The 16,607-nt window shown below is 37.5% G+C and overlaps 1 protein-coding gene across 17 annotated transcripts in view; it reads right to left on the bottom strand.

Moving 5' to 3' along the window:
• Positions 1 to 16,607, bottom strand: part of MTR (5-methyltetrahydrofolate-homocysteine methyltransferase) — a 50,676-nt gene that overhangs the window by 3,082 nt on the left and 30,987 nt on the right. For 10 of the 17 annotated variants that reach the window (XM_068184987.1, XM_068184986.1, XM_068184992.1 and 7 more), the window contains 10 exons: positions 16,224 to 16,331; positions 13,605 to 13,705; positions 11,561 to 11,628; positions 10,590 to 10,710; positions 7,540 to 7,621; positions 6,687 to 6,785; positions 5,824 to 5,899; positions 4,546 to 4,701; positions 3,661 to 3,857; positions 414 to 614 (listed from right to left, as the gene is read on the bottom strand). In XM_068184987.1, coding sequence (XP_068041088.1) covers positions 414 to 614; positions 3,661 to 3,857; positions 4,546 to 4,701; positions 5,824 to 5,899; positions 6,687 to 6,785; positions 7,540 to 7,621; positions 10,590 to 10,710; positions 11,561 to 11,628; positions 13,605 to 13,705; positions 16,224 to 16,331 — 1,209 coding nt within the window. Of the gene's footprint in view, positions 1 to 413; positions 615 to 3,660; positions 3,858 to 4,545; positions 4,702 to 5,823; positions 5,900 to 6,685; positions 6,786 to 7,539; positions 7,622 to 10,589; positions 10,711 to 10,777; positions 11,044 to 11,560; positions 11,629 to 13,604; positions 13,706 to 16,223; positions 16,332 to 16,607 lie in introns of those variants that run through there. The other 7 variants (XR_010997356.1, XR_010997357.1, XM_068184995.1 and 4 more) reach the window with 7 other exon arrangements.

Consider the following 16,607-nt stretch of genomic DNA (forward strand, 5'->3'; position numbering starts at 1 on the left):
TTAACCTATGGTAGTGACATTTCATTATAGCACTGAAGTCATTAGGTCTTGACTATCTGGGTGTCTTGCCAAGGTCTAGCTATGGAAGGCCACATCATTCTTGCCTCCATGCTATGATCAGATACAAGCCTGTGCTGCTGCTCCTTTTAGCAGAGGACTTTTCCTCTAGCTCAAAGTGGGCAACAGCTTTTCTGAATTGCTCCTACAGCCTACGTGATTTTACCAGCACCAGTTGTCATTCAGGAAGAATTTCCACTTCAGTAAATATCTTAGGATAATAGTAACAACAGCAACAAAATAATAATTTCTAAAACCCTGCTATAGCTTGAAATCCCCAGCTAGAGCAAGCATTGTATTGAAGTGGCTCTAAGTCTGCAGAAAGTTGCAAGGAAACGCATGATAAAACCTCATACCTCTGCCAACCGATCACCAAGAGCCTTCACCATTATGATGTTGTATTCATCCTCCTGCTTCCTAAATTCACTGCATAAATCATCTACACCGAAGCAGGCCACTGCAAACAGGCCTAAGTAGTCACAAATGCCAGAATCCAGTGGTGCTATGAAGTCAGAGAGGCAGTAATATGGATCTGTGCAGGCAGAGTCCTTTTCAGCCTAAAGTAAGGAAATCAATGCAATAAATCAGAACATTTTAAAATACATTATTAGTGCACTATTAAGCTAAAGACCAGTATTTTTAAGACTAAAGGGCCTAGGACATTTCTGACAAACACCTAACTACTCTTTGAGGCGTGGTAGTTTTCCTGTAGTTAAATTAGAAGAAAATCACCTCTTACTCTGAGGGTGTTTGGACCACTGAAGAACAAAACACCAAAGAGAGATGCAGAACTGAACACACATTTTGCTTCTATTTACAGCTACTAAGATTTAACAGCTTATACTGCAAAAAAATATTACAAATAAATACTCTTGTGCCAACAACTGGGGAAGAGGAGGAATATTTAATCTCTGCCCCTAACAGATTCCACATTTGTTAACAAAACTGATGGCTGATGTGCCAACTGAAGAATTCTTCAGCAACTCCCACTGTAGAATGGTTATGAGTTTATAAACACTCCTTGTTTCTTATGCTACAAACTATGTGCTCAGTAATCCAGACAAAATGCATGCCCAGGATGCAGACTTTTTACTAATCACACACAAACACAAACAAAATGCATGTATCACTACTGGAAAGCTGAATCCTAAGCAAAGTTTGAGTGGGTTTATGCAAAGGGAAGTGGCCCAATGGAAAAGGACCTTGAGGTGCTGGTCAATATCCAGCTGAGCACGAATCAGCAGGGTGCCCAGGTGGTCAAGAAGGCCAATGGCACCCTGGCCTGCATCAGAAAGAGTATGACCAGCAGGACCAGGGAAGTGATTCTTGCACTCTATCTGCCACTGGTGAGGTTGCATTTGAATACTGTGTTCAGTTTTGGGATCCGCAACTGAGGAAGAATGCTGAGATGCTGGAGCAAGTCCAGAGAAGGGCAGTGAAGCTGGTAACAGTTACAAAGCACTCATCCTACCAGAAGTGGCTGAGGCAGCTGGGGAAAATGAGGCTCAGGGGAGACCTTATTGCTGTCTACAACCACCTGAACAGAGGCTGTAGCCAGGTGTGAGCTGGTCTCTTCTCCCTGGCAACAACTGACAGAACAAGATGACACAGTCTTAATCTGTGCTAGGGGAGGTTTAGGTTGGACATTTGGAGGAATTTCTTCAGAGAAAATGTGATCAGATATGGGAATAGACTGCCCAAGGAGGTGGTGGAGTCACTATCCCCAGAGGTATCTGAGGAACAACTGGACATGGCACTCAGTGCCATGGTCTAGTTAACGTGGGGTTGTTCAATCATAGGTTGGACTCCATCTCGGAGGTCTTTTCCAACCTAATTGCTTTTGTGAAATAGGAAATTATACTGCTTATTGGATCCTTTTCCAAAATGGAAGAAAGGTAACAGAAAGAGGTGCCTGAGCACCCAAAACTAAATCTTGAATCATATCAGTATATTCATTGGGGAAGCATGATTGCTATTTAAGAGGTGGCACAGTTCTTGTAAATCTACCCAACTTACAGAAAGGATAGTTATTTGATGGCTATCACTTAGCTGAAGATTCATTTTTTAACCCATGACAATATTTTACAAAGTGTTTCACCCATTCCCAACTGCATCTTAAAAGCAAATAAAACACCCCTACCCCTGAAAAACAAAGAAAAAATGTCTATTAACCTGCAAAGTTACAGAAAGTACCATAAAACTAACAAAATATCCTTTTTCCCCACAGGTGAAGTTTATATTAATTTTAAGGTTCATTTGCAATTATTAGAGCTAAAGAAAATATTACATACATCTCTAATTTTTAGATTTATATCACATCCTTAATTAGTGTCAATGTCATGGAAAGAACTCTGTGTACTGAAAGAAACATTTTACATAAGAAACGGAAGACAATTATTCTCTTCTACTTTGTTCTGCTTAAAACTCTCCTGAGCTATTATATACACCAGGCTGGAAGAGATGCAGCTAAAATACATGGAGTCCAGAAAAACAGTATGCATAGAGTTTCATGACCTTAACCTTTGAGAGAAGCCTGAGTAATTGGGATGTACAAAGTAAAAAAGGCTAAAGAATATAACAGTATTCCAATAATAAAAAGCATTACAAGAACAACATCAAATCAAATATTTTCCTTGGGAAAATCCTGGGAAAAAGCCAGGAAAAGAAAGAGTAGTAAAGCTGATTTACATGGGATATCAAAATGTTTAACTAGGCCATAAGTCTCTGAAACATCCATGCCTGTGTGCTTGTTGAGAGCATTTTATATAAACATCTGCCATGGTCTGTCGAGATGCACTAGATCCATCTCAGGGAACTGCAACAGATAAACTTGAGAGCCAGGTATTTCTTAGCACAGTTCTGCAATATTGCCAAACGACTGTGCTCACAGAGTATTGTACTCCAGAGAAACTCTTTTTCTGCCCACATTTGATGACTCTGAATACATGAACTATGAAGAAGCCAAATCAGAAGAAAAGGAAAAAGGAGAGGCAGAATATCTTGCAAGTTCAATCTACCAGATTAAATGCAAATCTAAGTAAGCATGATTCTCTCCGTCAAAATTAGCTGCCAAATAATTCTAAATGGCCCCTTCATATAGTGAATTTTACAGAAAAAATTAAGGCTATCAGAAACACTTAGCTCCATTGGGCTTTATTTTCCAGGTTTCTTAAATTCTAACTGGGTTTAAGCATTAACACATTCAAGCAGAATTCTTCATCTAAAGTAGAATCCAGAGATATAAGAGAACTAAGGTTCATTGGGTTCTAATTTATCTTGAACACAAGATTCATGTGATTAATTTATGCAACACACTGCTTTAGGACATCTTAAAATTGAGACAGAAAATGCACATCATATCTGAAGATGTCAAACCTAAAAAGCATTTTTGCACAATTATTACAATGCAAAATACTACAAATACTACAGTACTACAAAGACCTGGTTTATCACTAACAGTATCTTATTATTATTGAAAGAAATGACAAGACAACGGCTGCAGAGAGGTTACAACCATTTTCTACAGATTTAATAGGGCACTTCTATTACATTCCTGAAATTCAGGGGGGAAAAAGTCACTTAACAAATGTGCTATCACTGTACCTGTTGCCTCAATCCATAAAATTTTGCTATTGGTTCTGAAGATCCCACTGCCTCTTCTACAGCATACAAGTAGATATCATCTTGAACACTTCGAGCTGGCCAGAACCCAACCACACCTCTGGCTTGTAATTTCTTTTCATTAATCAATGTTTTCAGCAGATTTTGAGCATCATTATAAACTCTCATTGCTTCTTCACCTATTAAAAACAAAAGAAAAAAATAAATTGCTTTAGAAAAGGCATGCTTTCATAACTGGCTAAATAGGTTTAAGAATTATTTGAAGATTGATTCATTTTCCACATAATTGTCCAATGACTGCAATGATCTGTCAGCTACAGCAAATAGCAAGATTGCAGTGTGATCATAGGGCTGTAACAACATATATCTTAGGGAATAAAAAACCCAAAAAAACCACAAAATGTTTCAGTCACCACCTAGCAGAGGCAGAGAATGAAGAATAAAATGAGCAAGGGACCCAGTGTGTGCACCTGCAGACCCAGAACACTGCTGTCAGTGTCACCCTTGCATTTTTATCATGTATTTCAAAGCCTACTGAATAGCTTCAAAAGGAGCTTGCCATCTTCACCCACAACAGGAACACATACATTAAGTGCTCTGCTGCCATTTTCTGTTAATAAAATATCCCCCTGTGTTTTGGCAGGTGAATGCTAAATAAGAGGAATGAACATTTTTCCACACTTATTTTTCAGCCTCACATAGCAACAGTTGGTTCATTAAGCATTACTTTGAACAAATTATTTCCGTGACATTCTTTGCATGTATTTGTACTATTCCTAATATATTTCAAAACATTTGGAATCTTACTGCAGCACATTAGGCCTGTTGGGATTAGTTATATGAAGTAAATGCAATTTCAGTACCCACCTACAGTTTTATCATTAAAGATCTTCGGGAAACTCCGGTTGGGATACTTTCCCCTAAGTTGCCAGACATCAAAGAAGGGCTTCCAGTCAATGTAGTCTACCAGCCTCCTGAGGTCATAGTCTTCAAAGACTTTTGTGCCAATGAATTTTGGTTTGACTGTAGGAATCAAAAGTACAATTGGACATGATGAAAATAATTTAAATTTGCTTTAACATTTGCAGTATAACTGATGTTCAGCAGCCTTCACCCCTGCAAATGACCTCTTCCAAACTAACTGTCCTAAAATTCTCATAGTCATACCATACTCCACAGATACAATGTAACCAAAAAAAAGCATAAAAGGCATATAAAGTTTAAATGGAAAAATTAAGGCCTTTTGTTCTTCCATGTCAATCAATAGCTTTTAGCTGCTGGACTTTGGAATGTATTTAATTGGTCAGAATATTGGCCAAGACACAAAACCAAACAAACCTACACAACTTCATACTAACACACTTCATGGGCCTTCCACATTTACCAACTCCTTTCTATACACAGACATGTACTGTGACACTACAGAATATTTCTGTAAATTTGTATGTAATTTCTAAGAACTTTTGCACGTTGAGATGCACACACACAAGTGAAAAAGCAAGATGGATCTATCTGTGTAAAGCCACAAGCTTTGCACTTGTTTTTCTGTACAACACTTTGCAACACGTTAAGATAAGTTATTGAAAATTAGCATCTGGTTGAATCTTGTAAATGAAATGACAGAAAGCAGTGTTAATGTCACTGCAGGATGCAACTTGAATGCTATTTATACTTCCAGTATAATTAAAAAAAAAAAAAAAAAAAACAGTACAAAAAATGATGGGGGAAGGGTAGGAAAGAGTGTACGGAGGAATTTGATAAAAATGCCATGTTACAGCATGTGTTCCCCAAATACGGTACAGTAAGGTATGCAATGTAATGAGCCAGGCAGAAAGTATTTTCAAAAGCTGTCATTAGTGTTTTCTTTGATTATATGTTGTGAGGGGTAAGTCATTGTTTTGGGATTTTTTTTTTAGTTATCTTTGTGGAATATTAATTTATTTTTTAAATGAGCTGTAAAAAAGCAGAAACAGAATGTTCAAAGTAAGGCCAAAAAATCTCAGTTGAAACAGATAACAATTTACTTAAGCTGTTACACAGCTACATTCTGAAGTTTAAAGCATAATTTAATTAAAAATATATCTAAAATAAACACACAAAATAAAATAAAGGCACAGCAATCACAAACAACAACATATAGCTGACCTGGTATATGGCCTGATAGCCAATTATTTTGGAAACCTTTTTTTCTAGCTTGCTGTAGAGACAAGTATCTTCTTTCCTATATAAACATAAAGGTTAATTTCAGAACACCAGACTTCAGACACATAAACTGTAACTGTGGACTTCATGGTAGAGTTTTACTCAAAATATTCTTCAGGATAAATCTAACAACAGATAATTTCAGTCTCAACAACTCCATGTTCCCATGTGTAAAGTAAGATTACATCACAAGCACATCATTATTTTTGCCTGTATAATGCTAATGAAACTGGCTTACAAGATTTCTGGTTCCTCTCAACTACACTGGAAGTTCCTTTATTATTTCAAAATACACTAAAATACAAGCAGAGAAAGATATTCTCCTACTGCTCTGATCACGCACCTAAACAAGACTAACACATTAGGAAAGCACGGTGGTTTAAATTTCTCAATAGAGTGTGGCTCAGTACCAGTATAACCTACCAGTACCATTTTCACTACCCTAGCTGAAGCTCCACATATTCTGCTACTGCTCCAGGAGAGCACTGGTCTCCCATAGGTTGATTGACATGACTGCCAGCTCCATGGAGGTCCAAGATACCATTGATTAGGCAATGAGGACAACCAAGAATTTGGCAAGCATGTGTTAAGAGTCATGTAGCAAGGCCTTATAGATTAGAAAATTTTATTTCATAAGCATTTGTGGAAGCTTTCAATCCATTTTACTGCTAGTTTTAAATCAAAACAAATATACCTGAAGGTCTTCACAAGGAGCTGAACATCAAGAGTAACAGCAAGTTATTCATAGTAGCTGAACAGCAAGTGCCAACCACTTCAAACAAGAAGATAATAAATTACATTTGTACCTTGAGAGACTCATAGTGTTCTTGTCTAATTTCTTCATATTCCTCTAATATTTCTTCAAAGAAATCATCCTTTATACTGTCGTCTAAGAGCTGGGAGCACTGAAAAGAACAGGAAGGAAAAAGCACTAAGTACCTAGTGTAACACACTATGATAAGGACAGAGTTTAAATTTCAAACTAGACAACCTGTCTTTCAGACTCTTTTGGCAACACTAAACTAAGCCTTCCCAATAATCTGCAACCTACATTCAAACTAGCCACGTTTAAACTACAATTATTACTGAGATCTCTCCCCTACTACACAGGTAACACCAGCAGAGCCAAGTCCAGCTCTGGAAAGACCTGAGAGGAGTATACTCCAAAACTTCAGAGACTCAATAGCCACAGAAGGAACACACAGCTTGACCTACTCTTTACAACCACGTATTTGCCAGTTAAGACCACCCATTTCTCTGAAAGAGAATCCACCCCAAAAAAATCCAGCCAAACTCCAGTTTCTCAGTACGAATGTTGCTATCTAACTTCAGAAATATATCGAAATTAGCCAGAATAGCAGTACACATAGAATTCCATCAGTCTTCACTACAAAACTACAGTCAAGGACTCAGTGTCACCCTCACTAGAATAATGGACATTAAAAAAAGAGTGCTCAGTGACAATAACTGTCACAAGCCAGTTGAGAACCACGTGGCAGCACAAAACAGCTGAAACAAATGTGATTTAGAAACTTGTCTCTGATGTGCCACTTTTAATTTTCTGCCACAGCATTAAGCCTTAGAGGAAAGGATGAAAGGGACAACAGAAAAACAGGCACATATCTTTGCATGGACAAGAAACTATAATTTAGAACTTACAACCACAACACTCTTGGATGCATCCAGGACATGAACTACAGGTGCACTATATCGTGGGGCAATTTTAACAGCTGTGTGTGTTCTTCAATGAAAAAGAAAAAGAGTGAGCATTTGACAACTAAAGCAAAAAGACAACAAAAGACAAACAACAAAAAAACACTCAAGCAACCCACCAACAAAAAAGCAGACAAAATCCCTTGTGAAATAAATCCTGACTTAATGCATAGACCAGAACTTCAAAAGAATTCATTCATCCGTCTGTTATCCATGAATCATTAAACACAGATTTTAATAACAGGTATATAAACACTTTTCTTCAAAGAGTATCAGAACACTTCATAAATAATGTTCCAACTCACATTCCCTCAATGTCTTACCAGCTGAATGAAAATCAGCAACTCATTAATTTTGAGTCTCAGAAATCAGTAAGAATATTCCAAACTAAGCCAACCAAGAACTAACAATTTCTTTAATCCTTTTTGCTCTTCTTACATTTTTTCCTCCCGCATGCTAATTATTTGGTCTATGGATGAGCATTAACCTAATTCAGTGATGATTATTCCATTTCTCAAAATCAGAAGCACAAGCCCTCTATACACCTGAAGAATGAATTCTGCCAGTGGTCAATAAATATTACAAGCTTGCATCTTGAAGATGCAGTGAACTTTGCATTGTAACTACAGGTGCAATGAGGACAGACCCTTCTCTTCACAGTCTGCCAAATTATGAGACTACTTGCTGAAGCCACAAAATATAGACTCTAATAGATCTGCTACAATATGTGTCACTCTGATAAAGAAAGCAACACTGCTAACAGTTTCTAGTGATGCAATAAAGAGCTCTGCTCAGAGTCCTACCAAAGCTCTACAAGCAAGTGTAGGAACAAAGACCTTATAGGCTTTATAATTTGCTTTCTTATATGCTAAGGTCAAACAACATTTCTAAAATTAACCTTAAATCAGAGCCCAGGAAGCAATCTTCCCTAACAAAGTTAAGATCCCCTTTTTCTTCAAGTTCTGTCAAGTATTTAAAGCAATTGGACATGGAGGTTTACTCATGACTGTGCAACACAGTTGTATAAACAACTGTCCAGCATCCCCTGAATCTGCTTCTAGGAGACACATTTTTGATCTTGGCAGCTCTATTTTTTACAAAAAGGTATCTCTTCTGTTTTGAGAAGAACAGACAAAGGAAACAAAAGAAGACATGGTCCTAAAATGGCACTGTATCAACCATTACATGCTAACTTTTGTATTTTTTAAAGCAAATTTTATGGCAATTCGAATGCCACCATTATTTCTCAGCACCTGAATTTACCAAAGTAGCATAATACGAAAGGAAATATCATCAATACTGTAAATTATGAAGAAACTCTTATTGTGTGGATTTTGGAGACTAAACCCAGCCTCCCTCTCTCTTTCAAACTAACCTCACTACACAGTTTTCCAAGTACTCATGATCTCCTTATTCCAAATAACAATGCCTATTTATTACAGTGAAAAAAACACAGATGGTTCTTCATTAGCAACCTCTGACATATACACAACCTTTAAGAATGCACATGGGAGGTTAAATTTAAGACTAGGAAAGTAATGTTAAATATACATTAAGAATCCAGTCTTCCATAAAGAGTATCTTTAATGGACATATATTTTATAGACACTGCATTGTATCTGGGCATACGTACAAGTATATATTTATATATAATTCACATGAATAAAATCAATTTTTGTACTCAAAAGCATATATGTATTCTTTAGTAATTTCCATATTCAAGGATAAAACTAGTGCAGCTTCTCTGTTAGCTACATTCCTCTCTGTGAATAACTTCTGCAGAATTGTTTGATGCTGGTTATTTGACATCAATTACTAGGCCACAATGCCCTGGGTAAAAAAACTGAGAAGAACTGAAAAGGCTCTCCTAAGACCCCCACTTAGAATAAAGCCTTCCTCTTGACTTCCCACTTCTTTTTTTTTGGGGGGTTTTTTTTGTTTGTTTGTTTTATTTTTTTTTTTTTAGGGTTTTTTTGTAAGAAAAATCCTCCACATTTGCTCTCAGTATCAAAGCAATAGGAAGAGACTCATATGGAAAAGGAGAAAAGGGATACAGTGAACCTTGCATTATACATGCAGGAACAGTAAAGGCAGGTAGTGATCCTACTCTCCACTGTCTGTCAAATTATGAGATGATTTGCTAAAGCCAAAATTACAGAATACAGTATGTGCTGCTCTGATAAAGAAAGCAACACTGCTCACAGCTTTTAGTTAGATAAAAAATGACCTCTACAGTCTTCTGAGCTGTCACCTCCTCAAGTATACTGTACACAAACCAGTCAGCAAAGCGTGACCCACGGCTGTTATACATGCCCAGAACACATCTCCAGCAATGCTAATACTAGGTGTCACTGAGCTGTCAACATGGTCTTCAGGAAATCACAGCAGCTGTATTATTTCATTTGAACAGATCTGAGAGAACAAGATTTTAACAGCTCAATCTATCAAAATCAACATGATAAGTACTTCAAGGCAAGCAGTGAGGCTTTATCCCCTACCAGCCTTCCTGAGCAACACTGGAGGCTCAACGCAGTCATCACCACATTGAACAGTGATCCAGGAAAATACCTTAACTTCCTTAAAGATAACAGCTCCCTGATGTCAACATGGCCATTTCTAGTCTCAAAATCCTGCATTTTTATAACGCTTTGGTGAATCAAAATAGATCATTTAACCCCTTAGAAGAACAGAATTATATTTATTTGCATATGAGCAAAAACTTTTACAGAAAACACAGTACTTCCACATATAATATGTACTTGCAAAAATTAAACGTTTAAGATGTCCATTATTTGTTATGTACTAACTAGATTTTACCTCAATAATCTAGGACTTCTGGAACAAGTCAAACAGTCAATCTTAGGGTGAATACATATCAGTATGTGTGTTGCAGAAAAATGAGAGAAAGGGGAAAGAAATGGCTATACATTTTCTTTTTTCACTAGTTAACACTGTTTGCATACAAGCTGCCCATCTTCCCAACTGAAATATCTTACTTAGAAGTAGTTGCTCCTCCAATGAGCAAAGGAATCTTTATTGACAATCTCTCCATTTCCTTGGCGACAAAAATCATCTCATCCAAAGAAGGGGTGATGAGACCAGACAGGCCAATTATATCTATTGCAAATTTACAAACACACATGCACAAAACTTTTAGCCAATCCATTCTAGAAAGACATAGAAATTAGTACAGAAAAGTTTATTTCATATATCAGATAGCTTCATGCATGAGATAGAAAATAATGAGATGAAAAGCAGGATAGTCACTAGTCTAAAAGGGAGGTTTGACCCAATTAGAAAGTGAAAGCTTTCCAAGAATGACAGCGATTGCAAATCCCCAGTTTAAGATAATTCTCAGTCTTCACAGTTGCTGAACACCTACTGCTCTAGTTTCAGCAATAAATAAACAGCACTTTTGATTAGCAAACTCCAAGTCTCAGAAGTTCAGCACTGAGGAGGGAAATATAAGACAAAACAATTAAGTTCTGCTCTTAGAAACAGCAAATGCTTTCAAACTCCACCACCTATGTTTCAACAATTTGTCTTTTCTAAGATGCAGTAGACTGTTCCAAAGCAACTTCAGGTTGTTTCAGGAAGTTATTTATTAGAACAATTCATTCCTGATTTCACACTCTCTGATCTGGCAGGCCAAATGCCAAGTTCTTTTACTGATTTAAGACCCAAAAAAGAAGTTACTTAGACCTCTTCAAGGCTCCATTTATCCATCTGTAAAACAAATGCTACACCATCTCTCTCGGAGTTGTCTTTCTGATACAGGGTTTCAGTTCCTCAGGCTAAGTTTCACAGAAGTACCAAATGCTAAATAATTAACATGGTTAAAGCTGAAGTCCTGATTTCTCTGAAGATAATCTGATCAAATAATAGACAGTATAGGAATGCAATGAGCAGCAATAAAAATGTGATTTAAAAATCAAACAATTCAGAAGTACTAATGAAGTCTCTCTACCTGCTTTGTTCTCTACAGCAGCTCTTAATATCTTATCACATGGAGTCATGACTCCTAAATCAATAACTCTGTGGAAAGAAAGGAGATGACACAAGATCCTTTAAACAGCAAATCAAAATTTCTGTTACATAGCAAATACATTCCTCTTGCTATAAACAACTGACCTAAAAATTGAATTAAATTTGAGATTTTTGTTTATTTCTCTTAAGACCATTTGGGAAATGGGAAGCTGGGGAATCTTTATATAGGAAATACCTGTGGGTCTGGTAAAATTTTCAGTAAGAGTTCCAGGTGGCATAATAATTAAGAAAATTTAAGTGTAAAAGGAGCTTTTTCTTTAAAATAAATTTTTGTGGTTGTACTAAGTCTGGCTGAGATGAATTAATTTTCTTCACAGCAGCTGGTATGGTGCTGTGTTTAAATCTGTGGCCAAAACAGTACTGCAAATTAAAGTTTAACTATTGATGAGCAATGCTTTCACAGCATCAAGGCCTTTTCTGTTTCTGACTCTACCCCTCCAAGAAACGGACTGTGAGTAGATACAACTAGGCAGATGACCCAAACTAACCAAAGAAATATTCCATGGCACATGAAGTCAAGCTCAGCAATAAAAAGGGAGAGTAAGGGTCTTAGCAGGGGTTAGCCATATTTTGCTCAGGAACTGGCTAGGCACCCATCTGTCCATAGGAGGTGACAAGGGGATTGCCTGTGCATCACTTGTTCTTTCTTTCTTTCTCTCTTCTTCCACTTGGCCTTCAGTTATTACTTTTCTCCACCCACCATTTTTCTTGCTTTCTTTCTTCCTGTCCTCTTTCCCCATCTCACTGAGGTTGGCTGGGTGGAAATGAATGAATGGCTCTGTGGTGCTGAGCCACCTACCAGGCTACCCACAGCAGTAGCATTTCTGAAGGCATCTGGATAATACAAAAATGTTTTGTGGACATCGTATCCTCCATCAGGAACATAAGATGATTCACATCAAGCTTGTTTACCTTATTAAAGCATACATTTTATGAAAGGTGACATTGAACTTCCCTTTTTTAGCATTTTATTCCTATTAACCCTAGCAAATGCCGAGGTTTGTATTTTTCCAAGTAAACCACCCCAGCCTGATGATTTCATTCAGCCTCACTTATACTCATGGTGACAGAGAACACTATGGCTTCCTTTCAGTAAGTCTAAATAAAGCTCAAGAAAGCCTGAATCCAGTCAACAGAACTTCAAGAGGAAATTAAATGGAATATATTGCATATATACAGCACTGCTACTGACTTCAACACTTTGTGTTTTGAAATAAAGGGATAATTGTGGCTCTTTTTAGAGCAAATGACAACCCAAAGTCAAAACTAAATGGAAGGAATGAACAGTAAGACAGAGTTCCAACACCAATTCAGCTTTGCACAATGTCTGACAGACCCTTGAAAAGAACACTGATCGAAACATGAGCATTAAGTCCAACACTGTTGCCAAGCCTTCTGCACGTACACGGGCCATGGAAGACGTGACTTTTCTTAAGGTTCTAACTTTTGAAGTTCAGAAACAGAATGCGAATCTCATCTCCTATTTAAGAAAACATACCTCAGCAAGTTTTTAAAGCCTCATAATTAACAAAGTGAAAAACACACTACAAAATTCAGTTGAATCTTTTAAGACTACGTTTTCCCAACACAACCCATATACGGTATTGCCTGCTGCAACTGTCATATCCGATTTCTTCAGACATTATAGAAACATTACAGTTATTATATTTAACTGATATAAAACAAACACAAAAATTGATGTTCTCATCTATATTCCGATTGATGTTAAACTGCAGAATCATCTCAGATGTCAATTTGTTAGGAAAACCAGTATTCAAGGATTCCCTCTTGCCTCCCCATTTAATAATGGCTGCTATGATCTGTGTTCCCAATCACAACCTGGGGAACAGAGGACAATTCCCAAGAAACGCCCAGCTCTGTTGCCACCACAGCTGCAGCTGAAGAGAGGTACTAATTACTGACCCTTCTACAGTTGTGTTCTCAGCTACCTGATGTCTCTTTACCTGAAGTTGTTGCAGCCCAGAACAACACCCACAATGTTCTTGCCGATATCATGTACGTCTCCCTTCACAGTTGCCAATACTATTGTACCCTGGTAAGGATCCTGAAAGTTGAAGAAGTAGCAAGAGTTAAATTACTCAGAAGCCTTGGTATGTTTGAACACATCCTTCAACAGTGCAATCCTAATCCATGACCCAGACTTCTGTTATAGTACTGCGAAGCATAGCACAGATAATACAGTAAGTATTGAAAACCATCTTAAAAGATACAGGTAATAGAAACTTGCACATGAATTATTCTTACAAAATGCATAGATGTTATTCCAATATCTGTGTTTGAAAAAACAAATTAGCAGATAAAACCACTTCAGATCTGGATAGCATTTTTTGCAGTGTAATAACTGAACTCCTAAGGTACTTCTGCTCCAAACACACACCTTGCCAATAAAGAGATTAAGTATTTAGAACAAAAGGGTATGAATACTTATAATTACACAAGTGTTTGTGCATCAAGATCAATCTTTTGATGCAATGCTGAGAAAAATGGGATATTAGCAAAATTAGAAGAGAAATTAGAGGAATTAGAAAAAGCAGAAGAGGCTCATTTTTATGCAACACAAATAACATAGTTTTCAGTGCAGTGATCAGGCTACTTCAGGCTACCCAAGCTGAAGAAACAGGCTGAAGAACTTGAAGAAAAGAAGCTGTTCAGTCACAAGCAGGTCCTAGGCTAGATGGCATTCAGCCTGACAAGGGTGCTGCCAGCAGCACAACAGTGGAACTTCCCACAGCAGTTCTCCACCAGGACATAGGACTTGGCAATACCTTTTTAGTTGTATAATCACTGCTGTCGTTTGGAACAGCTCCAGGCTATAACAGTAGTATGTCTGAGTTGCTGCAGCATCAGATGCCAGTAAGCAGCTACATAAATTGCACAGAATTTAAATAAAGTGGAAACCTGAGCATATTCTATATGAAGCTACAAAATATTTTTCCAGACAGTATCTCATCTCCTTCACACATGGCAGAACTGGATGACTGAATCCTTCTTTGAAGCATGTTATATTTCTGGACATATAGAGTAGCTCTCTATTTCATGAACCTACATTGCTTTTGTAGTTGCAATATTATGGGTTAAAAAATCTTGATATATTACCAAGAGTGACATTAGTATTTTCCTGTGATTCTAACACATTTGTTGAATAAAATCCCTGGATCTCCTACAATGTTGCTGTTTACTAAAATCTAATATCTCCCCAGTGCTTCTGTTTTACAGAAGGCCAGAGAACATAGGAATCAAAATGGAGGTCTGTAAGTCAGCCATCTCAGTACATCAACAGAAAATTTTGCAGCTGAAAATATACTGCTGGAATCCAAGAGAAAAATGAGGAATGAGATTAATCAAGGACTGAGAGAAGAACAAAATATGCTGGCCCACATTAGGTATCACACTTAATCATACCTTATAATTACTGAAGATTTAATTAGTGATTGATACTAAAGAAAAAAAATGGATTTTCACATAAGAAGGAAAATCTTTGCTGGGTAGCAAACAACATGGGCAACAGCACATATCACTTTAAATAAATCCTATTTAAGGCAAACTTATTTCAATTGTCTTAAGCAAGGAGGTCCTCAAGTTCTGGGCATACATCCAAAGGCCTTATTTTTTTTTTCATCTTTGATAGAGATCCAGAGCCACAGCTATTTATCCTCTAATGTAACTATCAACGCTTTGCATTTCCTGGCAGTCTGTGACTAAAACTGTCCTGGAGGGTACAGCGGCCTGGGTAACATCAGACAGATCAGTTATCAGAATCTGCAAATCTTTTTCCTTCAAGCCAATGTACTTTGGGAATAGATGCAGCTGTTTTATCTCTTTCATTGATTCTCTATACAGTGGCATGTCTTTTTAAAAGGAAGGAACTACATCCTTTGCCCAGCAGAAGGTAGAGAAAGCAGGATGACAGAAGCCCTGCCTTTTTCTCCTGCTCTCTTCAGCCACACAGAACGTCTACCTCACTTGCTTAGGGTGTTTGCTATCTTTTTTAGAACCTCTCAAATTCCACTTCACTTCTTTTTAGCCAGAGAATTAAGTGCCAGAGGGTTCACAGAAGATCCTAATCCACTGCTTATGGAATCAATGGGGTAGCAATTTTAAACAACTTCAAACAGCATTAGAACAAAACAGAGGGTGCCAAATACCATCACTATTGTCTGAATTAAAAGAGAACAGTTGGACAATCACACAACAGACGCACAGCAAATACACTGTAAGAAGTATTAGAAGCAAGTAGCAAAATCTGCCATAAAGTTAGAATGAATAACACCAAAATTAAATGCCTGTAAAAATACAAGAAATTAGTAACATTGGCATAAAGGGCCTACAAAGGCTCATTGGCATAGTTCAGAAAACTTTGTGAGGTTAGGCACACACCAAGCAGAGTTCCACAAAATCTGCACTTCAAGAATTTCAAACCTACTTCAAATTACGCTGAGATTGTCAGTTTGCACGTGACTGCATCAACTCTCCAGCATAATAAATATAAATAGCAATAAATAATTCTTATATTTTTCATAGCATTCTATGAAAGAACTATAGCACAAAGGACTGTATCTTGCCTCTTCTTCTGTGCTGCCTTGCTTAGCTCTCCTTTCCTCTCTTTCTTTTTCCATGTAGGGAATAAGGTGGCCAACTGCTTTCTTCATAACTCGAGCAGACTTTATCACCTGCACAGATAAAGGTGGGGGCAGAATAAACAATAACAACAAGGTATTGGAATAACTTCAGTTTTCTTTAGCTTTCTCATTCAGGCAATAAATGAAACTTCATTTGCAGCCCCAGGTGGCAATTTTCAGATCTCTGTGGCAGCAGGCTGCTGGCCTTACTGGGTTAAGTCTCTACACACACTTTCTTCGAAAATGCAGCCTCCCAGACTAATCACATCAGAACCGAAAGCTACAGATGGGCCCAGACTTGGAAGGTGCTAAGCACAGCAAATTGGG

The sequence above is a fragment of the Anomalospiza imberbis genome, chromosome 3 (genome assembly GCF_031753505.1).
Source record: "Anomalospiza imberbis isolate Cuckoo-Finch-1a 21T00152 chromosome 3, ASM3175350v1, whole genome shotgun sequence".
Taxonomy (NCBI): domain Eukaryota; kingdom Metazoa; phylum Chordata; class Aves; order Passeriformes; family Viduidae; genus Anomalospiza; species Anomalospiza imberbis.